Here is a 23,809-nt window from a genome sequence, read left to right on the forward strand (position 1 = left end):
AACCAAGGCTGAGCCACTCTTGAGTGCGGTCTGTAAGCATGACGTAATGTTTGATGGTTTCCAATCTTGCGCGAGGATGACTGTGTCATCCGTGTAGATTGCCATCATTGTGTTTTGTGTGGTTGGGAGATCGTTTATGTAGAGGTTAAACAGTAGGGGCCCTAGGATGCTTCCCTGGGGTACTGCCACGTGTTTACCATGTCGTATTGTTTTCCCTGCATGTCAGTGTTGAAATTCCTGTCTGTGAGGTATGACTGTATGAGACGCACCAGCCCATCGGGGAACCTCGCGTCGCTGAGTTTGCGAATGAGGCCGTTGTGCCATAGACGGTCGAAAGCCTTTTTGATGTCTAGGAACACCGCACCTGTTGCTTTGTTTGTGGTGAAGCCATGTGTTATATGTTCAACGACCTGTAAGAGTTGTTGTGTTGTGGAGTGGTGATACCTGAAGCTGAATTGCTCCAGTCTCAGGATGTCATTTCTAGTGCAGTGCCTAGTGATGCGTTTGAAAATCACCTTCTCAACAATCTTGCTGAGCGAGCTCAGAAGACTGATGGGTCGGTAATTTTGTGGGAGGCTGTGGTCTTTCCCCGGCTTCCTGAACATGAGGACCTTGGCCGTCCTCCAAAAGGTGGGGAAATGTTGGTGTTTTAGTATGGCATTCATGGGTTCGGTGTGAATGACGCTGTGAGTGTGGGGGCCATTAGTTCTGCTTTCTCCTCCGCTGAGTATGCAGGTCTGTCAGGCCCTTGGAGCGTTGGGGTGTACATTTTCTCCCTGGTGAAGTGTCGAGCTAGTTGCCACATGCCAGGTCACGCGGCGTCCAGCCCTTAGAGTTTTTGGTTCCACTGTTGTGTTCTGTGTGTTTGTATTTTGTCATGTATGATGCCCTGTGCTACAGCAGTGGTAGATAGGTGACACTAATGGGTGACAGGCAGCATGCAAGCTGTGCCAACTGTATACTGCCCCTGTGCACTTGCCCCTTCACAGGCAAGCACTGGCAAGGCTGCAGAAGCATCACAGACTCATAGTATGATTTGCATGCCATGTGCTCATGAATTCGGAAAGCTTAACGACGACGACTGGGCAGTGTTGATGTGTGGTGACCGGATGACTCCATCCAGCACTGGGTGGCCAGCTGCAAGAGTGCTGTGGGCTGGACCTTATCTCGGCCAGTGAAAGAATGTGTGAATGTGGCGCATTCCGTGCCACTTAACAAGATGCAGCCTCAACCCACAGATCGCACAGAGTAACAGTGGTGATGTTTTCTCATCAGCCATACAGCATTGAATGTGAACCAAAGTTTTATGAACTCTCTCTTTGTATAAAACAGTGGTGTATGTCAGCTTCTTGACACCAATTTGTACAGGCACAAAAGGAGGAGACTGGTCAAGGATTTGTGAGGATGGGCATCGGAAGGAAGTGTTGAAATAAAAAGAGAGAAATACATTGAACGTTTGAATATATTCTGACTGTACTGGTTACAGATGTTGTGGACGGCCAGAGTGGCCAAGCGGTTCTAGGCACTACAGTCTGGAACCGCGCGACCGCTATGGTCGCAGGTTTGAATCCTGCCTTGGACATGAATGTGTGTGATGTCCTTAGGTTAGTTAGGTTTAAGTAGTTCTAAGTTCTAGGGGACTGATGACCTCAGATGTTAAGTCCCATAGTGCTCAGAGCCATTTGAACCATTTGAACAGATGTTGTAGGGGTAGAGAGCGACTGCTAGTGTAGGTGGCTGAGTAAAACAAAGGTAGTAGGAAGAGTGAGAAGAGGCATTTCACTTGCAACTGAGTGGTGGTCAGTCCAGAAGAGCTGCACGAGAGAGAGAGAGAGAGAGAGAGAGAGAGAGAGAGAGAGAGAGAGAGAAGGTGAGAATTGCCAATGTTCCCCAATCCAGCCCTCTGGCCTCTCTGAGGCAGAAACTAATAACACTGAAAGACAGCATAGTTTTGTATTCTTTTATGTGTGTCTATCGGAAGTACTAAGCATTCCATGTTCTGAGGTTATACCATCTATTTGTAATGGAAGAAATAACGAATAACTGTGTCAATAGTGACAGCAGTTCTGGAAGCCCAACTGTTAGAAGGTTGTAGGTGCTGTAATAAGTGAATAATCCACTGCACATCTGTTCAAAAATTATTGAGAAATCAGACAGTTGTATTAATGGCATCCTTTAAAAATTGTTACTGGAGTTATACTATTAAAACCGTCTGGCTTTTGTTGAATTTAACAAATTTTATTTTTCTTGTACTGTCTCCATATTTTTTTGAGTGAATTGTTTTGCCTGGGGGAGAGGAATTATACAGTTCTATTTCAAACATGAAAACCTGTCAGTTTTAAGTAGAATTTTTTTACTTATTTCAGGCCGAAGAGAAAAGGCGGTGCACATTTAGAAGCTCTAGAACAACAAACTTCAAGTGCTTTGGAAGAACAAATACGTGTGATCCGGAAGGAGCTGTGGGTCTGGCACGATCAGTACAAAGGATATAGAGACAAACTAGTGGAAAAAATTGAGGTTGCGAAAGCTCATAGTGAATGTAAGCTAAGTGGCTTGTCATTGTCATATGTGTAACATGTTTACAATTATTTAGAGATCCTGTTCTGTTGTTCAGCTACAAGTATTTATGCTGAAAATAGAGTAGAACAGTGTTTGTTTTGTGGCTTTGTGTTGAGACTTCCAGCATATTCTTTCTGCAGCTTTTACTAACATTAATTTTACAGTTAATAAGTATAGTATTTAACAATAAATGATGTAATTTGTGATCTCTGGGAATGTCAGTGCTAAGTCAAGTGCAGATAGTACCACCACACTGAAGTTCTATCCCTGAAGAACTTGTCATACTCAAAGTGGTATGGGTAAATATTTGTTTTGTTTGATCAGGTTTCAGCACTGAAGTCATCTACTTTAGCTGTGTTTCTCTCTCATTCATAATTGACTGTGAATTTATCATTTTTATTTAACACCATGAAGTCACATTATCCTGTTAAACTCTCAAAGTATTGGGGGGGAGAGTGATATATGGTACCCAAAAATCCATTGTTGGTGAAGTTGGGCACTATAAAATTGAAAGATTTGTATAAAAATGATTATTGAATGTGTTTGAAATGGAAGAGGGATTGTTGTTTATCATTGTTCAAAATGGTATCAGGTATGCCTGAGGTTTCGGATTACAAATCGAGGGTGGAGGAGGGGGTAGGGAGATCTGAATTTCTAAAGCGGGTATTACACGACAATCTGCTGCGAATGGTACTGGTCTAGTGCGACAGCCATCTAGCGGTAGAATGGGTGAAACTATGAAAATTAGCAAGACATATTATTCGCGCGCCAGAATAGAGAGCAGTTCTAAACTGCCATCCATCCGCTCATGTACAGTGGTAGCGATAACTCGCGCTTGCGCAAAAGGGTGTACCACAGTGCTTTCTGCTTGTTGTTTGGTTATTGTTAGGTGGCTAGTGGCTAATTTCAGATTTTTGTGTTGGGAATTTTTCGTGTTGGTATCTTCTGCTTCTTTTTTTTCCCCAGTAAGCAGGTTTCATAAATGCAGAAAAGAGACCTTTTTTGCAGTAGACTCTTATACTAGCTTTTAGTGAAAGGATTTTTTTCTATTGATAGCTTCATATTCTAGAAATAAAATGGAGCAAAGAGGCGTTAAGTGTCTTGAATAAGGCATACACCGAGGAAAGGTGTGTGTATATATATATAGTCCAAACTTGAAAAAATAACACAAGTTCACCTTTAAGTATTGGTCCTTTAAACTGTTGCAAGTTGTAGTGCAAATATCCACAGCAACTTTTGAAATGGTGGGCTGGCCTGTGCTGTTCTTTGGCTAAAAGGCAGACTCTTGAGATTCCCCATTCGCCAGGAAACATAATGTTACAACCAACCTGAAACATAACAGGGCATTCACCGGTATTTTATCAGTGATCTAAGCTGGTATCATTACAAAACGTATAAACATACAATTCTTACTTTTGAGTGGGTGAGATAGCCTCCCTCATGACTGTGTCACACCTTCTGATCCCATCTTCTATTGTAGACAACAGCTTCTCGAAACAGGCCATGTCCATCCTAATGAAGTTCTGAAATTCTTGCAAATCTTAGGGCCTCAGTTCTTTCATTAACAGTGAATATATTCCCCTGCCTTCATCCCTTCTTTTCAGCCAGGGTCGAACCCAACAACGTGTGATTTTTCGTTTTTGTCACTGTTCTGCCCTAATCCGAAGATTTACTGTCACTGCCAGGGCAATAGCTCCAAAAACAAGTGGATCCTCCATGTGCAATATGCTGCGTAAATGTAAATTTCGATATACGTATACCAAGTGTCATAATATAAAACTGTTGAGTATTTCATTCACAACAGAACTAACCTACATAAAAGAAAAACAATTAGTTAGTAAATAATGATAAAAAACAATATCTTATTAGCTCACAGAAATAATTTGTATGTATGACGTTCCAGTATATCATAGTCGCCCTTGAGTTGTGCGCGGTAGAACGAACGACTTTACAAGACATCAGACAGTTCTATTTTGTTTTCGCGCATATTGACTGCTGCTTGCGTTTATCGTCTGTAGTTACAGGTATGCACGTTAGGGGTGCTGGTGCAGAGGTGTATGGTTTAGGCACATCTTGTAATACGGACTTAACTTTCTGAACATTGTTAAGCATTTGCTTCATCAGAGTGAAGACACAGATGAGGAGTGGGGGGGGGGGGGGTCAGGTCTTGAAAAGGTGAAACGTAGCTCTAAATTCAGACTCAGGAGAGAAACAAGATGCAGTAATGGATTGGAAGCAAAAGTAGAATAGTAGCAAAGGTCAAAAGATTAGATGAGCTGCAGGAAATTGATTGGTTAAAATTTAAGTTTAACTGGAATGAAATTATGGTCTGCAGATGTAAATGGAAGATAAAGAGGTGAGAAATATATTAATATAAGTCGAGGACAGGAGTATTGAGAAATACTTTAGTTAAAAAGGAGGGTGTGTTTTTACTTAATGATAAGAAAAGGTGGTTGTGTATGTGAATGAGACCTGAAGACCTAGAAGAATTCAGAAAGATTATGTAAAGGCCAGACAGAGACTTACAAACTGCAGAACATTTCTGTGTGGGCTCTTAACACAATTTATTGTCTAGGAATTGTAAATGAAAACTGAAGAAATTGCAGAAGGGTACGAAATGAAGGAAATGGGACTAGATAAGTTGAAATTCCTTCAGAATTATTAGGATGTTACAGAGGAAATACCATGACAAAATTATTCCACATGGTATGCAAGATATGATAGGAATAACACCCTCAGATTTTAACAAGAATGTAAGACTGAAATGAGAAAGGAAGTAAGACGTGGACAAATAGATGCCTTTGAGAGATGAAATAGTGAAGGCAGCAGAGGATCAAATAGGCAGAAAGACAAGGTTCAGTATAAATCCTCAAACAATGCACAGTGTACTGAATATAATTGGTGAAATTAGAAAATATAAAAATGCAACAAATTAAGCTGGCAGAATGGAATACGAACACCTAAAAATGAGGTAGACAGGAAATGCAAAAAGGCGAAGCAAAAAATAGGTAGAGAAGTGCAAGACTGTAGAAGCATGCATGACTGTGGGAAATGTCAATGTTGAGTATAAGAAAATTGAAGGAATGTTTGGAGAAAAGAGAAGCAGCTGTATGCGTATCAAGAACTTAGATGTAATGCAAAGAAGGAAAGGCTGAAAGATGGAGGAAATATATAGAGGGACTATATAAAGGAAGGAAAACTGAGGACAGTATTACGGAAAGGATGAAGATGGGATGGAAGATGCAATATTGTGAGGAGATTTTGATAAAGCATTCACAGAAAGATGTAAATTGAAACAAAGCACTTGGAATAGACAATATTCCCTCAGAATTATTAGGATGTTAGAGAGGAAATACCATGACAAAATTATTCCACATTGTATGCAAGATATGATAGAAATAACGCCCTCAGATTTTAACAAGAATGTAAGAATTCCAATTTCAAAGAAGGCAGGTTCTGTTCCCATTTCTGATAGGATTACAGAACCATCAGTTTAATAAGTCATTGCAGCAAAATACTGATACTTGATTTGTAGATGAGTGACCTTGGGGAAAATCAGTTTGGATAGAAAGACATGTGGCAAATAATTAGAAGATAGATTGAAGAAAGGCTAACCTACATTTTCAGATTTATAGAAAACTTTTAAGTGTTTACTGGAATACGTACTCTGAATTTCAGAAGGCTACTGGGATAAAATATAGGAAGCAAGAGGCTACATAAAACTTGTACAGAAACCAGACTGTAGAACAAGAAAGCGAAACACTAGTTGAGAAGGGAATGGGGCATGTGAGAGTAAGATGGGTAATTTACAACATGGCCTGGATGGGATTATGAGCAGTATCTGCAGTTATAAGTGGCAAGTTAGGGAACTGTGTCTAGTCATTCAGTACTAAACTTGGGCTGACATATGTTTCTTAATTTCCATTATTTCAAGATAGTCAATCATCCTTCCTTTATGGATGTGATGTAATACTTCATGTTTCACCTTGTAATCATGGCTTTCTTTAAGCAGTTGGTCTGCAAAAGTAGAATCTCCTTTTCTAAGTTTCCATCTTCTGTGGTGTTCCTTCAAGCAGGTGTGTATTTCCCTGCCAGACTGACCTATATGGAATTTGCCACAGTTAAAAGTAATTTTATATATTCCACTCTTTTCGAAAGCTGGAGTGCTGTCTTTACTGTTGGGCAAAAGTGTCCAACAGTGTTGCACACATGAAATGATGTTTCTATTCTTCTGGATTTAAGCTTTCTGGCTGTATCCAGTGAGAATTTTCCTCATATGGAATTGTGCAACATTTATTGTGTTCTTAAGGCGATGGGTTGAAAAAATAACAAAGAAGAGTGGTCATCTGTTGTTTCTGTCTTTTGTGCATTTTGGAGTCCACCAAGTTAGAAGGGTAGCCATTGTTTGATGCTATTTGTTTGATTTGCAATTAATTCCATTTGGAAGTTGTCTTTACTCATGAGGATGACAGCCTCCCCTGCTTTGTTTACCTGCTTAATCACACTAGTATTTCTTATCTGTTTGTAATGTAGGACCTGTTAAAGACAGAATTATTTTGTTCAGCCATGCCTGTGGAATATGTTACCAAAGTTCATTGTTCAGTTTATTTTTTTCTATGGACAACCATTGTAATCTGTATATAGTCCATTAGTTAATGTGTCACATATTTCATGTTAGTTAAATAATCTTATATCACATTAACACTGAAATAATACCTCTTGTTTTGTTCCTAAATCTAATTTTCAAATTGTTCATCTCAGGAAATGGAGATACTCTGTAGAGCTGTAGTTCAAAATCTTTGATCCAACAAAATTTCATTGCACCACAACATCCTTATCTTTCTACCTGATGGTGGTGTAACAGCTGAAAATTGGTTTTCAAAACAAAAACAAAAAAAAATATTGTAGAATATTACACCAGTGATGTGTGTTTTTTTGTTCATAATGTATAAAGTATTCTACAAAGAACTGATGGAATAGTCACTCATTCCAATGAGTTTTTGTAACTTCATGACAGTAGTACATTTTCTGACCACAGATACTGATAAATGACAGTGTGATGGGCAATATATTTATAGATGAGTAAAAAATTAAGTGTCAGTGTACATCAAATTGTCAATGGGCTTTTTGACCATGGTGGTCAATTGCTTACTCACCGACATATCTGTGCAACAGTGCTGTGCATTCTTGAAAATCATTTTAGGACAATAAATGATAAAAACCAGTAAAAATTTCAACTACATTGTGCAAGAGATACACTGGAGTCAAGTTTTCAGTGAAACAGGTGTAAATGAAAAGTGTAATCAATTTTAAATGGATTTATATCGCTCTTTGATGCTACCTTTCCTCAAAACAGTCATTAGAAACAGTTATGTAGGTGCTAACAAGAAAATGTGGCTCACTATGGGGATAAAAAAATCTTGCAGAACAAAGAGGATTATATATAGTTGTCTCAGAACTGGTAATACCTCAAAGAAATGGCAGAAAACTTCCTGAAACACCCTAAAGAAGAAAATAAATAAACCTAAGAATGTGACAAAAAGGGAAATTGACAGAAAAATGGGCAACATGTGATACACACAGAAATTAAACAAGATGACAGTATTGTAAAGAAACCTAGAATGGTTGCAGTGAATTTGAACAAATTTTTTTGACAGCAGCAACGTCTAGCTGTAAAGCATGGCTTCACAACAAATGTGTTCATGGAGCACGTTGTGAGCAGCAGGGCGTGAGCATGGAGCTTAGCGAGCACAGAGCAGAGAAGGCCAGGCGAAATGGGGGGACAGAACAGCTGCCGCCTCATGTTCGTCAGTCACTTAAAATCCATGGCCAACTGCACTGTGTGAATTATTATTACTACAAATGAAACAATAAACAAAAATATACACATGCTACATAATTTTATTAATGCATACTTCATTTTTTTGTAATGTACTTTGTGAGCTGTTATACAAAGATGAAGTCATTAAGGGTAGGATCCTTGGTTGTCTTGCACTTTTCTCCCTTAACAGTTGCTTCTATGTTCAGAATAATTGTTCTTGTGCATTGCATATGCAGTGTGCAGTTTAGATTATGGCCAGACAGCAAGTTTTTCAGGTGTGTCTTATTACTTTTCATTGTGGAGGACAATTGTTCACAAACATTCTTGAAACTCAACACTGATATTATTGTAGCCACCAGTCTGTGGAAATAAGGAAATCTATCTGGGGGGAAGTTCCTATAGAATTCCAAAATTTTTTCCTTGTTCTGAAATTTGTCTTTGTATTCTGCACACTGCAAGTCAATAATTTCTAGTTGTAGTTCAGGATGAATCTCTTCAACACTTGCTGAATGTGGCGAGGAGAACAGATGAAAATCACTTTTAGTGCCACTGGATCTTGAAAATGTTGCTCACTCTCTTTGTTAAGGGAAATTAAAATACGTGGTTAACATTGAATGACTTTGTGAACAACCGCATCGTGCACAGATGATAATTTAGGAAAATGAGCTAGATTTCCTTTTTCCAGCTGGCTCACCCAACGTGTCAATTTCATTTTAAAAGCTTGTATTCGGTCAATGAAATGAGTAATCAGCAGATCCTTATCCTGCAGTGAAATATTGAGAGCATTCAGATGGCTAATTAAATCTGCTAAGATGGCAAGATCACTTTACTATAAGAGCTCTTTCAATCCATGAACACGCGTTATTTATTTCCATCAACATATTTATCTCATGTAATAGACAAAAAAATTGATTTGATAATTCGCCACGACTAAGCCAGCAAACTCCATTGTAGTAAGGTAGGCTACCACATTGTCTCTCAAGATCCTCAAGAAAGTTTTTAAATTGCCTATGTTGTAGACTATGCTTCCTTACATAATGGTTGTACGAACACCCCCATTCATCGTATTTTTTGGACTAACACTCTTTGCATGTAAGATCTGTGCAGTGAGCAACCCTGATTTCATTCAGTACAGGAAGCTTTTGCATTTTCTGATTCAGCATTGGAATGAATCCTTATTTCTTTTCTGTCATTGCTGGCACTCTGTCTGTAGAAACAAACTACAGAAGTCCACGACAGTCTTGTATTTTCCACACTTTCTTCAATACAGCTTAAAATGTCACTTTCAGTTTTTGTGTTCTTTGTGGCTATCACATCAAGGATCTCCTCTTGCACCTTGCTGTGCCCATGATGCCAACACTTTTGTCCAGAGCTAGAGAATGTGCTGCAAAAATTTTATAAATACTTCAAGCTGGCTCTATATATTGTCTACCTTTACCTGCATCCAATGCATAATCATCATGTTAGGTAATGGCATCATTCAAAAATGCTCTACTTGAGATGGGCACAATTGTTCCACAGCAACTACTACACATTCATTTAAATGGCCATCCTTCAAAGGACATCAAGGAATAGTCAATTTGGTTGTGAAGGGTAGTATGTGGGTGGTGGGGGTAAAAAATGTAAAGGGAGGGAGGGAGAACAAAACTTGACTGTGGTAAGCAGGTAGGTTGCTATATACAGATGACAGTGTAGGAAATCCACTACTTTCTTCACAAGCTGATGTTTTGTATTTTGGAAGACAGTATTCATTTTTGTCACTCAGTCATGTTGGCCATGCATAATGAGTTAGATGTGTACTCCTTCAATCCTCTATTCCATTGCAGTATAGACTGTATATAGTTTATATCCCCAAACAGCTACCCTTCACCCCACCCCACCTCACCTCCCTCCCCCCAAATGCTCATCCACCTCTTATCATATTTGTTGCCATTTGTCAGGACATATTTGGCTTTAACATGCCAAGTGTCCAATTTGTCATCCGGTGGGCTCTTAAAAATGCTTGTAGTTATTACTGTCCATCAACGAATGGTTCTGTGTTCAACAACAAGTGCTTAATTTACCGGTAGTGGTTGGATGGATATACATGTGAATGGGAGCACTATTTGAGTTGGTGTTGAGGAATGTTGTTACACTATACTTCCAATCAGTAATGTGGATGGTTGTCTAGACAAAACTGGGTAGCAAAATTAAGGCTAAGAGTTGACAAAATGGAGGTAATACGAGCCAAGTGTGTGTTTATGAGTAAGTTCTTAGGGTTTTCCTAATTGTGTTTGCTGAAAGCTATTAAGATGGCTTGATTGGAACAACCATATGCAAAATAAATGTGTGAGCCACTAATTATCCTTGGCTCTGATTTTGTGCTTCGCTTGTTATTCAGAAAGTATGATTATTTTTACTATAATGTATGTACACTGCAAGCCACCATATGATATTTGACAGAGCATACTTGTAGTACCATCATCATTTGCACTGCCTATAAATCTCCATATGAGCTCTAATTGTTTTAAATCCCTCATTGTTATCATTCTGAGAGATACATTTGAGAGGAAGTAAGATGTTGCCTGACTCTTCTTGGAACGTACCCTCTCATAATTTCAACAGTGTACTTCTTTGTGATGGACATCGTCTCGCTCTTGCTCCCCCCCCCCCCTCCCCATCCCCCTCGTTCCCTTCAAGATTTTTTAAATGAATCGGAGCTAGGCATCTGCTTTTCTTACTGTTTTATGCAGTTGTTGCTCATGAGGTTGTTCTGGATGGTTTCTCGTAGTGAATAGTGTAATCGGACAGTAGAGTGAACGTACACATCATGATTTTAATTTCTTATGAAGCTTTCAAGGTTCTGTAAGCAGAGCATTGTGTTGTGAAATGTATGCACTGTGGTTGGAAGCAAAGAGTGCTTGCAAAGACAATTTTATGTTAATTGAATTAACCTGTTTTGAATCTGTTTGTGTATATTCAAAATGTTCAGAACTTCTTTGTCAGATTTGGTAGAATTCCTTTAGACTTGAATAACTTTGAATAATGGGCCTCTTGTCTTTCATATAAGCTACATTTTGCCATTGTTTGAATGAGCTGGAGTTAGTGCTTCCCCCCAAGAATTATTTTATATTTCCTTTCAGATGATGTTGAATACTGCAGTAAGTTTTTGATTGTTGTAGCTAAACTGATACTTACATATTGTGTTGTGTTCACATACTTTGATATTATTGTACTGTGACACATTACTTTGTTCTCCAGCGGCATTTGGAACATAGACGGATCCCATTGCATCAGTTGGTCAGTGGATGCTTCAATGGCTAAAATGTTGTTAATATTCATGTTCAACTGTCTGTAATATTTTTTTTATATAGATCATCCTTAATTGCTTTTTAGTTTCCCAGATGGTTCTTTTCACTACTTACCTGCCGGCATTTAGCAGTCTGAGTGTGTGATCATTTCAATAGATAATTTGTATGTTTGTTTGTGTACAGATTAGTACAATCAAAAAATAGCCTTGTTTTCTTTTCCTGGAGTCAATCAGTTGTAGTTCATTGTTATTTTATTCATGTGACTTCTATATTATCAAACAAGGTCTACACAAATTGTTTCCTGTCACACTGTAAAGATTTACATCTTGTAGGGTGACAGCTTTGTTACACTTGCAGTACACAATGCTTGTTTTCAGGTTTTATTATTAGTCATTTGATGAAACAAATTGCTGTATCCAGAATGAGATTTTCACTCTGCAGCGGAGTGTGCGCTGATATGAAACTTCCTGACAGATTAAAACTGTGTGCCGGGCCGAGACTCGAACTCGGGACCTTTGCCTTTTGCGGGCAAGTGCTCTACCAACTGGTAGTAAAGTTTGGAAGGTAGGAGACTCGGTAGAGCACTTGCCCGCGAAATGCAAAGGTCCCGAGTTCGAGTCTCGGCCCACCACACAGTTTTAATCTGCCAGGAAGTTTCAAATTGCTGTATATCTATTAAGAAACTTTATATAGGCTTTGTTCTTTGCTTGTTAGCAGTATATTATCATCTTGACATTTTGATAAACCGCTTTTGAATACTATTGGCAAATATTATCCAGGTTGTCTAATCTGCTAATCTTAATCATTATGTAATCACCGGTGGGAGATATTAGTGTTATTAAATTTTTTTCAGATTTCCTCTAATTCACATTTGGGTATTATTGTCTCAGTGGATATTATTGCCTCAATAACTGAAACAACAGTTACTCAAACAAGATCTTTTGTAAATATTTGGGGGGGGGGGGGGGGGGGGGTTCTTGAGATTTAATCAGCGTCACACCTCTGAGTGAATCCTGACTGTGTACTAGTAGCCTGACAGAATTTTGTTGTTGTTGTAGTTCTGTTATTTGTGCATAGTAAGCATTGAAAGGTGTGCTGATGATGTGCCATGTCACAAAGTTGTTAATAGAGCAATGCACTGCAATAAAGCTCCTAGCCAAAGATGTTTACTGAGTACAAACAATTCCAAGATGATGATATTTACTCTGAGAATGTGGTCGCAATGTTTAAATCGTAATTGGTTATGTACAAGCCCAGAAACTGTGCTCATTTTGTAAGTGAACACATATTTGTTTTTGGTGGGGATATTGATCACATTATTTGTACATTACCAATAGAAAAATATAATATGACATAATATTCTACACTGTTGGTAACCAAAGCATAGAAAAACCTTCTTTACTCTCACTACTCTCACTTCAGAGTATTTCTTTTACAACCTAAAGTAAAACACACACACACACACACACACACACACACACACACACACACACACACACACCAGCATGCGTGAGCCTGCCCACACACCAGCATGCGTGAGCCTGCCTGGCCGACTGCCTATGCCCCTACATAGTGCCAGCTAGACTGTAAGTGTCAGTGCTGCATTTTGGCAGATGGTCTCGTTGTGGTGGGGGGGGGGGGGGGGTGTCAAGTGTGGTGGGTAGAGCGAGAGGGAGTTGGGAAATGGGATGCCCCCTCCGCCCAACAATTTCCACTTCATCCTATCACCCCCTCCCATTTATTATCCCCACATCACCTTCAGCATGTGAAGCTCTCCACCAGCTCCTACAGCAGTGCATTTTATGCCAAGCTGTTACACCTGTCACCTCCATCTCCTGCATTCCTAGCTGAAAAACTGGCTGTCTCCCTCCAAACCCCTAGCCAGCATCCCCCTATCCCCAATCCCTCTTCCAGCCTCTTCTTCCCCCTCCCCTTCCTTCCCCACCATTCTTACCCGCTCCTGTCCCTTCTCCCACCCTCCTCATCATTACCCAACACTTCCCATCCACTTCCCCTCCCCTTACCATGCCATGACCCCTCACCCTCCCACTCCCACTCCCTCTACCACTCACCTCATCCTCTCCTTCTCCCTTCCTGTACCATTCCCCCTCCCTTTACCACCACCCCCCCCCCCTGCTCTACCACCTGCCTCCCTCTAACACACGCCCGCCTCCATCTGCCACTCCCACTCCCTCCCCTGCTCCTTCCCCCACACCCTCCTCCACTCCCTCCACCTATATTAATCTTGTAGACTTTGATATGTGGAGTCTCTTAACATTGGTAACTCTTAACTTCATAAATCCCTCGTGTGTAATTTCTGTAAACAATATTTGGGATGATCACAAAGAATTAGTTGATTAAAAGACTTTACAAAGTTAATAGAATGGTGAAAACGGGATTTTCTTTCATTGTAAATCAGCCCGTTTCAGCTCACATTGTGCACTAGCGGGCAGGGAGGCACTGGCGGGCATACTTTGGCAGGGGATGGGAAAAACAGCCGACATGCAGGTTGTTGGACCAACAGAGTGCATGCAAGGAGGAAGGGGAGTTGGATCTCTCTCAACTTGGGATCTGGTTGGCCTGTTCCTCTGATGCAACCTTCCCCAACCAATGTACCTTCTCCTCTCTGACAAAAGAACACAAAAGTTCTGAATGCTTGAAAAGTTTTCTCTGCTGTTTTTATAGTGTTTCTGTCACTGGTATTTAACATGTCTCTTACTGGAGTAAATACTGTCCAGCCACTCTGCCTCCTCATAACTAAACAATTTTCTCAGTTAAATTTTCCTGTGATGTAACTCAGTCAGTGCTCACAAGGAAACAGACAATCTGTATTTTGGCCAGGTTAACATTGATTCATGCAACAAGTGCTAACTGTATTTAAAGGTGAGAAAACTCTCAGCGACTTCCTTTTTACATGCCCCAACTGAGTGTGTGTCAGCAGTGCACAAGTAGCAGCACTCTGCTATGTGATGAGCATCAATTTTCCTTTTCATAATATTGTTACATTCCATCTTGGATTTTCCATTATTTAATTTGTTTCAACTTTATCAATGTTAAAGTCCAACTCTGTGTCAAAAGTACTCGCCGTAACTGCTAATACATTTACCCCATTGTGAGACTAGACGGTCAGTGCCTCCATGGAAAAATGTTTGCAGTTGTCTATGGAACCATGATTGTACCAGGCATGCACTTCATCTGAAGCGTTCATACAAGTCTTGTAGTCAAGTTGAAAATTTGTTTGAATGTTCTTAGCACACTTGTTTAGGTAAATCCGCCAAATCATTGTGTAGTTTCGTATTTAGCAGGGGCAGATTTGCATTTGAATATCTGTGATGTGTAAAGTCGCGTAGTCATCTGTCATTTGTTTATTTCTTTCAAATAGTCTTTGTACGTTACTGACAGTACAGTTAGCCTTCTGTCGCCGAGCAGTGTGTCAGCAGTGTGCAAGTAGCAGCATTACTGCATTTACTAGGCAATCTTGTATTTTTGTAACTATTTAACTTCTGTGCCGAATTGTTTGTGCTCTCTGTAGATTAGTTCAGACGTTCTTTGCACAACAGTATTTAGCATGGATAGGGACTGTGATTGCTGTGTTCGGATGCGGGCTGAGCTGGCATGCCTTCACTCCCAGCTTCAGGCAGTGTTGGCTTCGGTCACACAGTTTGAAGCTGTTGCCAATGGGCATCACTGTGGGGGTCCGGACGGGGGTTTGTCGGGGATGGCCAGCTCGTCCCACACATCCCCCAATCAGACTACAGCTGTGGCTGCCCGGGATACTGCCCACATTGAGGCTGACCCCTCAGCCGTGGTAGAGTGGGAGGTCGTCTCGAGGTGTGGCAGGGGGCGAAAGACATTCCAGAGGGCTGAACGGAAGGCCTCTCCAGTTTGTCTGTCTCCGGCTGATACTGATCTTCGGCCAGACATGGCTGCTTCTCCTGTTCCAGAGGTTGCTCATCAGTCTGCAAGATCCGGGCGGTCGCAGAGGGTGGGCTTACTGGTAGTTGGGAGCTCCAACATCTGGCGCATAATGGGGCCCTTTAGGGATATGGCTGCAAGGGAGGGGAAGAAAACCAATGTGCACTCCATGTGCATACCAGGGGGGAGTCATTCCAGATGTGGAAAGGGTCCTTGCAGATGTCATGAAGGGTACAGGGTGCACCCATCTGCAGGTGGTCGCTCATGTCGGCACCAATGATGTGTGTCGCTATGGATCGGAGGAAATCCTCTCTGGCTTCCGGCGGCTATCTGATTTGGTGAAGACTGCCAGTCTCGCTAGCGGGATGAAAACAGAGCTCACCATCTGCAGCATCGTCGACAGGACTGACTGCAGACCTTTGGTACAGAGCCGAGTGGATGGTCTGAATCAGAGGCTGAGACGGTTCTGCAACCGTGTGGGCTGCAGATTCCTTGACTTGTGCCATAGGGTGGTGGGGTTTCGGGTTCTGCTGGATAGGTCTGGAGTCTATTACACACAACAGGCAGCTACACGGGTAGCAGGGGTTGTGTGGTGTGGACTGCGCAGTTTTTTTTAGGTTAGATGGCCTCGGGCAAGTACAGAAAGGGCAACAGCCTCAAAGGGTGCGGGGAAAAGTCAGGACATGCGGGGACCAAACAGCAATCGGTATTGTAATTGTAAACTGTGGAAGCTGCGTTGGTAAAGTACCGGAACTTCAAGCGCTGATAGAAAGCACCGAAGCTGAAATTGTTAAAGGTACAGAAAACTGGCTGAAGCCATAGATAAATTCTGCCGAAATGTTTACAAAGGCACAGATGGTGTTTAGCAAGGATAGATTGCATGCAACCGGTGGTGGCGTGTTTGTTGCTATTAGTAGTAGTTTATCCTGTAGTGAAATAGAAGTGGATAGCTCCTGTGAATTATTATGGGTAGAGGTTATACTGAACAACCGAGTTAGATTATTAATTGGCTCCTTTTACCGACCTCCCGACTCAGCAGCATTAGTGGAAGAACAACTGAGAGAAAATCTGGAATACATTTCATATAAATTTCCTCGGCATGTTATAGTCTTAGGTGGAGATTTCAATGTACCAGATATAGACTGGGACACTCAGATGTTTAGGACAGGTGGTAGGGACAGAGCATCGAGTGACATTATACTGAGTGCACTATCTGAAAATTACCTCGAGCAATTAAATAGAGAACCGACTCGTGGAGATAACATCTTGGATGTACTGATAACAAACAGACCCAAACTTTTCAACTCTGTAAGTGCAGAACAGGGAGTCAGTGATCATAAGGCCATTGCGGCATCCCTGAATATGGAAGTAAACAGGAATATAAAAAAAGGGAGGAAGGTTTATCTGTTTAGCAAGAGTAATAGGAAGCAGATTTCAGACTGCCTAACAGATCAAAATGAAAATTTCTGTTCCGACACTGACAATGTTGAGTGTTTATGGAAAAAGTTCAAGGCAATCGTAAAATGCGTCTTAGACAGGTATGTGCAGAGTAAAACTGTGAGGGGTGGGAAAAACCCACTGTGGTTCAACAACAAAGTTAGGAAACTACTGCAAAAGCAGAGAGAGCTTCACTGCAAATTTAAATGCAGCCAAAACCTCTCAGACAAACAGAAGCTAAACGATGTCAAAGTTAGCATAAGGAGGGCTATGCATGAAGCGTTCAGTGAATTCGAAAGTAAAATTCTATGTACCGACTAGACAGAAAATCCTAGGAAGTTTTGGTCTTAGGTTAAACCAGTAAGTGGATCGAAACAGCATATCCAGACACTCTGGGATGATAATGACATTGAAACAGATGATGACACCCGTAAAGCTGAAATACTAAACACCTTTTTTCCAAAGCTGTTTCACAGACGCAGACCGCACTGCAGTTCCTTCTCTAAATCCTTGCATGAACGAAAAAATGGCTGACATTGAAATAAGTGTCCAAGGAATAGAAAAGCAACTGAAATCACTCAACAGAAGAAAGTCCACTGGACCTGACAGGATACCAATTCGATTCCACACAGAGTACGCGAAAGAACTTGCCCCCCCCCAGCCGTGTACCTCAAGTCTCTAGAGGAACGGAAGGTTCCAAATGATTAGAAAAGAGCACAGGTAGTTCCAGTTTTCAAGAAGGGTCATCGATCAGATGCGAAAAACTGTAGGCCTATATCTCTGACATTGAGCTGTTGTAGAATTTTAGAACATGTTTTTTGCTCTTGTATCATGTCATTTCTGGAAACCCAGAATCTACTCTGTAGGAATCAACATGGATTCCAGATACAGCCATCATGTGAGACCCAACTTGCTTTATTTGTTCATGAGACCCAGAAAATATTAAATACAGGCTCCCAGGTAGATGCCATTTTCCTTGACTTCCGGAAGGTGTTTGATACAGTTCCGCACTGTCGCCTGATAAACAGTGTAAGAGCATACGGAATACCAGACCAGCTGTGTGGCTGGATTGAAGAGTTTTTAGCAAACAGAACATAGCATGTTGTTCTCAATGGAGAGATGTCTACGGATGTTAAAGTAACCTCTGGCGTGCCACAGGGGAGTGTTATGGGACCATTGCTTTTCACAATATATATAAATGACCTAGTAGATAGTGTCGGAAGCTCCATGTGGCTTTTCGCGGATGATGCTGTAGTATGTAGAGAAGTTGCAGAATTAGAAAATTGCAGCGAAATGCAGGAAGATCTCCAGCGGATAGGCACTTGGTGCAGGGAGTGGCCACTGACCCTTGTAATGTATTGCGAATACATAGAAAGAAGGATCCTTTATTGTATGATTATATGATAGCGGAACACACACTGGTAGCAGTTACTTCTGTAAAATATCTGGGATAATGCGTACAGAACAATTTGAAGTGGAATGATAATATAAAATTAATTGTTGGTAAGGCAGGTACCATGTTGAGATTCATTGGGAGAGTTGTTAGAAAATGTAGTCCATCTACAAAGGAGGTGGCTTACAAAACACTCATTCGACCTATACTTGAGTATTGCTCATCAGTGTGGTATCCGTACCAGGTCGGGTTGACAGAGGAGATAGAGAAGATCCAAAGAAGAGCGGCGCGTTTCGTCACAGGGTTATTTGGTAAGCGTGATAGCGTTATGGAGATTTTTAGCAAACTCAAGTGGCAGACTCTGCAAGAGAGGCACTCTGCATTGGGGTGTAGTTTGCTGTCAAGGTTTCGAGAGGGTGCATTTCTGGATGAGGTATCAAATACATTGTTTCCCCCTACTTATACCTCCCGAAGAGATCACGAATGTAAAATTGGAAAGATTCGAGCGTGCATGGAGGCTTTTCGGCATTCGAACCATACATGACTGGAACAGGAAAGAGAGGTAATGACAGTGGCACGTAAAGTGCCCTCTGCCACACACCGTTGGGTGGCTTGCGGACTATAAATGTAGATCTAGATGTAGAGAGTGAGTTGAGAGTAATAAATATAAGTATTACTGCAGTAACATACCGCCTTTGGCACATAGATATAGATGATTATCAAATACTGTAAAATGTTGTTTACAGTGATAAAGAAGTCTTCATGTGATTGCACTGGTCAAGACCAAGAGTTGAAATCAATGTTGAAGTGTAAACGTAAACTAAAGAAACTTAAGGACATCAAAAATGAATAATACTTTGGAGTCACAAATCATCTATTTTTAAATCTGGTTCATTGGTGAAGCAGAAGGAAGTAACATGGATTTTTTTCTGGCCATTTTTCTTTGGATAACACATTTGGTGAAATAAATTAATGTGTGTATTTCCTTCATGATTTCCCACATGCCAGGTATGATAATTATAATATTTCTCAGAGTTTTGTTATATGTAAGGTATAATATTATAATGTGATGATAAAGTAGCATTCAAAAAGGCCTCTTAAAAGGATAGCATTGGATTTGAATACCATGTACTGTTTCAGTAGTTGCCAAATACAGGGGTGGGGGTGTATTGATAATCTAGGGATCTCATACTTATTAAAATTTTTCAGAAACTATCATTTTTAGTAACATGTTCAAAGTTGTTTGTCTAAAGTATGTAGCTTAATAAATTGAATATTAGTATGAAAATATATCGCTGCTTCCCAAATGAAAGATCTAGTGAGCAGTGGACAGGCCCATAAGATTAATTATGTAGACATGAAGTTAATAAAGTGTCATCTTCATTGCCAGTCATGAAAATTGCTACAATCCCAAAATGTCAGTCATTTGCAATAACCTGAGAGTGCCATGAAGTATCATGTCTGAATTGTAAAGAATGAAAAGAGGGACTTAAAAATGGCAATAGATAAAAAAAAACTATCCCCCACTTTTTTCATGACATGTAAAGCCAAACAAACATTAAACATTGGATGATGATATTAAAAAATGTAAATGTCTGCAACTGAGATACAGACCTAATATAATGTGTTACATAAAATTAGAAACTACTAGTCAGTGTTCTATAAGAATGCATTACAGCAGGGACAGACATATAGCTATCTACTTAAGAAAACTTGAATTTTATCTTTTTCCCACAATTTGTATTATGTGTATGAAGATACTGGAAATTTCATGAAGGAGACATCACACAAGAAAGTGCACAGTCATTTATTTGTGCCTGTGTAGTTCCGTGAATAGGAACGTTGTAGAGGGGAATGTTTTCTTGTCTGGCACACACTTCTAATCTGCCAAAAAGTTTCACAACATTGAACACTGCTGTACTTATTAAATATTCTAAGCTATTATGCCATAGTAAACTGAATTTATTGAGGAAACCTTGTATGAAGGTTTAATAGATGCCCTGGTTCACTGCTGACTGAGGTGAATTTAGTTTCTGCATGCTCCTGCACAAATGCGTGACATCACATGTTTACAAAACTGGAGTGCTTTTGGCTGTTATCAATTGTTGCCATAAGCTATTTTGATTGACCCATGATGGAAGAGTGGTTCCTGTTTTCAGGTATCCAGATACCATTCAGTTTCGCACCCTCCTCTGTCTGGTTAGAATTATTGTCATTTTTAATAATTTCTTCTCGTATCTCTGTACAGCCTGTTGTAATAACCCCAGCCAGGATCTGAGTCTTATTAGATTGGACTGAATATTCGAACTGTCTTGCAACCACAGACTTAAAAGGGCATGACCAGTTTTATGGACAGATAGATCATGTATCCATGGTGAACCCCTTAAGCCCAGAGGCACCATATTTCTTAAGGGAAAAAAATTCAGTGAACAGGCACTGGGTACTGCTTAAAAAAATAAAAATATCTGGTTTTGTTACATGGACAATACGTCTGTGTTTTGGGGACTTAACAAAGAGGAGCTAGGTCCTTCTATTGATGGACCATCAAGGTGGTATTGTGCAGGAGAAGCCTAAAGATGCTGCGCAGAAAACCGTCATGAATCTTTTCTTAATGACAGTGGAGAGAATGTGATGGTCCAGAAGGATGCATAAAATTTATCAGTGCATCTTGCTACTCAGACAAGATATCACACGCATTTCCAACCCACCATTTGTCATTGTAAATGCAAGCAACAGAAAAATCTTTTTGCTAGCTCAATACTGGCATCATACAGCTTCATTAAAAATAAACTTGCCACCTGAAAATTTACTGTTCTGAATACCATACAAATCTGCAGGATGGTTTTTCCATCGTTTGAGCAACTGTGGAAGCACATACGAACTGATTTTTCAGCAAATGCAAACACTATGCTTATTTAACCATCATCACAAAATGAGTACAGATCATACGGTGTGAGAATTTGATCCATGAAAAATCTGAAATGTTATTAAAGCTCTTGTGCTGGACAGCAGAGCCATCACTGAATAAAGGAAAAAAATCAGTTTGGGAGAAAAAAAGACGGAGCTCTGAACAGAGCCATGTACTGCAATAGTTCCATGTGTTTAGGTTTTTGCTCTGTTACTGATCAATACAACAGAATATGTCACAGTGGGATTAAATATTGTCTGGCTGTTCTTCCAGTGACAACCCTGAAAAGCATTCTAAACAGCAAAAAATAGTTTTCTGTAAAATGCATCAGTGCCACTATTTCATTAAGTTTCAGGTTTTCTGTTGCAACGTCCAGGTATTCAGTGTAGTACTTTAACACAAAATGGTGGATTGAAAGATTTGCAGGTCTGTCTGACAATTTTTCAAAAAAATCTTCAGTTGATAGTTGCTTTTCAATTAGTGTAGCTTGATCGGTTTGAATGCACTGTTTAAACTGAGTGATATCCTCAGGATATTCACCCTTGTGCACTGAAGAAAGTTTGTTTTACTCCTGCTTTTTCTTTGCCTGTGTCACAATGGTGAAGCAAGTAGTCTTTTGATTTTATTCTGCAAACATAGAAACCCACTAAAAATTTGCAGACAGATGATACCAGTTTTATATTTTGATCAATAGTGAACACACACATTGAATCCGTTGCAGCAGAGCCAACAATGAAACAGCATTCCTACTTTTGTCATTTAAATACTATTCACAGATGGCTCACATGAAACAAATGCCCGTTAGAGCTGAAAAAGTATAGATGTGTTTTTTGAGGTACAGGACTTTAAACTGGCTTAAGATTTACTCTTGAAACACACTTTACCTTAGAAAATTCTGGAAGTAATTAACCTCTAAGACAAAAAGACATGCCACGAAGGAATTGTCTGAATGGTATGAAAATCGGTAAATGTGATGTATATGTACAGACAAAAAAAATATTACAATTTCAGAAAATCTGATGATTTATTCCAGAGAAAGAGCTTCAAAAATTGAGCAAGTAAGTAATGTGTTGGTTCACATCTGGGCCTTACGCAAGCAGTCATTTGGCTTGGTGTGGATTGATAGAGTTGTTGGTTGTCCTCCTGAGGGATAATTTGCTGAATTCCATCCAATTGGTGTGTTAGACTGGTAAAATCATGACTTGGTCGGAGGGCCCTGCCCAAAAAGCTCCAGACGTTCTCAGTTGGGGGGAGATCTAGCAACTTTGCTGGCCAAGGTAGGGTTTGGCAATCACAAAGACAGGCAGTAAGAACTGTCATATTGTGTGCGCTTGCGCATGGGCATGGGCGTGTGCGTGTGCTTGTGTCTGTCTGTCTGTCTGTCTGTCTGTCTGTGTACGCATGCATGCATTATCTTGCGGAAATGTATGAGCCCAGGATGGCTCGTCGTGAAGGACAACCAAACGGGGTGTAGAATATCAATGATGTACCGCTATGCTTTAAGGGTGCTGTGGATAACAACCAAAGGAGTCCTGCTGTGAAATGAAATTGCAGCCTCACAACATGTCTCCTTGTTATCGGGCCGTATGGCAGGTGACAGGCAGGTTGGCATCCCACCACTGTCCGGTGCATCTCCAGACGTGTCTTTGGCCTGGAGGATAGACAAGTTGGCCTGGAGTGACCTAACAAATGAAGGAGAACCTTCTATCTGTAGGTTCATTACATTATCTTGATAATGCAAAGCAGGAACTCTTTGTAGACGTCTGCTACCATAATGCACTTATACAAAATTGTCTGTCTGCATTACACTTTATTTTGTAATACAGATAATGCATTTTGGCAGACTGTCATCAGGTCAAAAACACAAGTGAAGAAGCCGCACATTGTGTCACATCAAATAGCACATAATAATACCAACCATTACACTGTCTCTTTCAACCGTCTTTGTCCATTTGAAGAATTCCTGAGAAAGACCAATGTTGTGTGATGCAGTCAATAAGCCCAAAGGAAGAAATAAAATATGGCCTGTCAACTTAGAAAGTTTTATTTCAATCAGTTTAGAAGTCTTTACTTTAAGAATTCATATCCACTGATAGTAAGAGAAACTGCTCCATTACGTAGTTTAAATTACTTGTGAACTTATAGTAACTACCAAAGAAATTATGTAGATTGAACATACACTATGTGCTCAAAAGTATCCAGACACACCCAGAAACAAACGTTTTTCATATAAGATGGATTGTGCTGCCACCTGCTGCCAGGTACTCCGTATCAGCGACCTCAGTAGTCATTAGACATCATGAGAGAGCAGAATGGGACAATCTGCGGAACTCACAGACTTTGGACGTGGTCAGGTGATGGGGTGTAACTTGTGTCATACGTCTGTATGCGAGATTTCCACACTCCTATATATCCATCGGTCCACTGTTTCTGATGTGATAGTGAAGTGGAAACGTGAAGGGACACGTACAGCACAAAAGCACACA

At 40.3% G+C, this 23,809-nt stretch overlaps 1 protein-coding gene across 2 annotated transcripts in view; it reads left to right on the forward strand.

Annotated features, from left to right (window-relative positions):
• Positions 1-23,809, forward strand: part of LOC126163081 (MICOS complex subunit MIC27) — a 57,150-nt gene that overhangs the window by 16,814 nt on the left and 16,527 nt on the right. For both annotated transcript variants that reach the window (XR_007535155.1, XM_049919990.1), the window contains exon 3: positions 2,367-2,539. Coding sequence is in view for 1 of the 2 variants with exons in the window: in XM_049919990.1 (XP_049775947.1) it covers positions 2,367-2,539 (173 nt within the window). In the remaining variant the exon portion in view is untranslated. The remainder of the gene's footprint in view (positions 1-2,366; positions 2,540-23,809) is intronic.

This window comes from Schistocerca cancellata, chromosome 2 (genome assembly GCF_023864275.1).
Source record: "Schistocerca cancellata isolate TAMUIC-IGC-003103 chromosome 2, iqSchCanc2.1, whole genome shotgun sequence".
Classification (NCBI taxonomy): domain Eukaryota; kingdom Metazoa; phylum Arthropoda; class Insecta; order Orthoptera; family Acrididae; genus Schistocerca; species Schistocerca cancellata.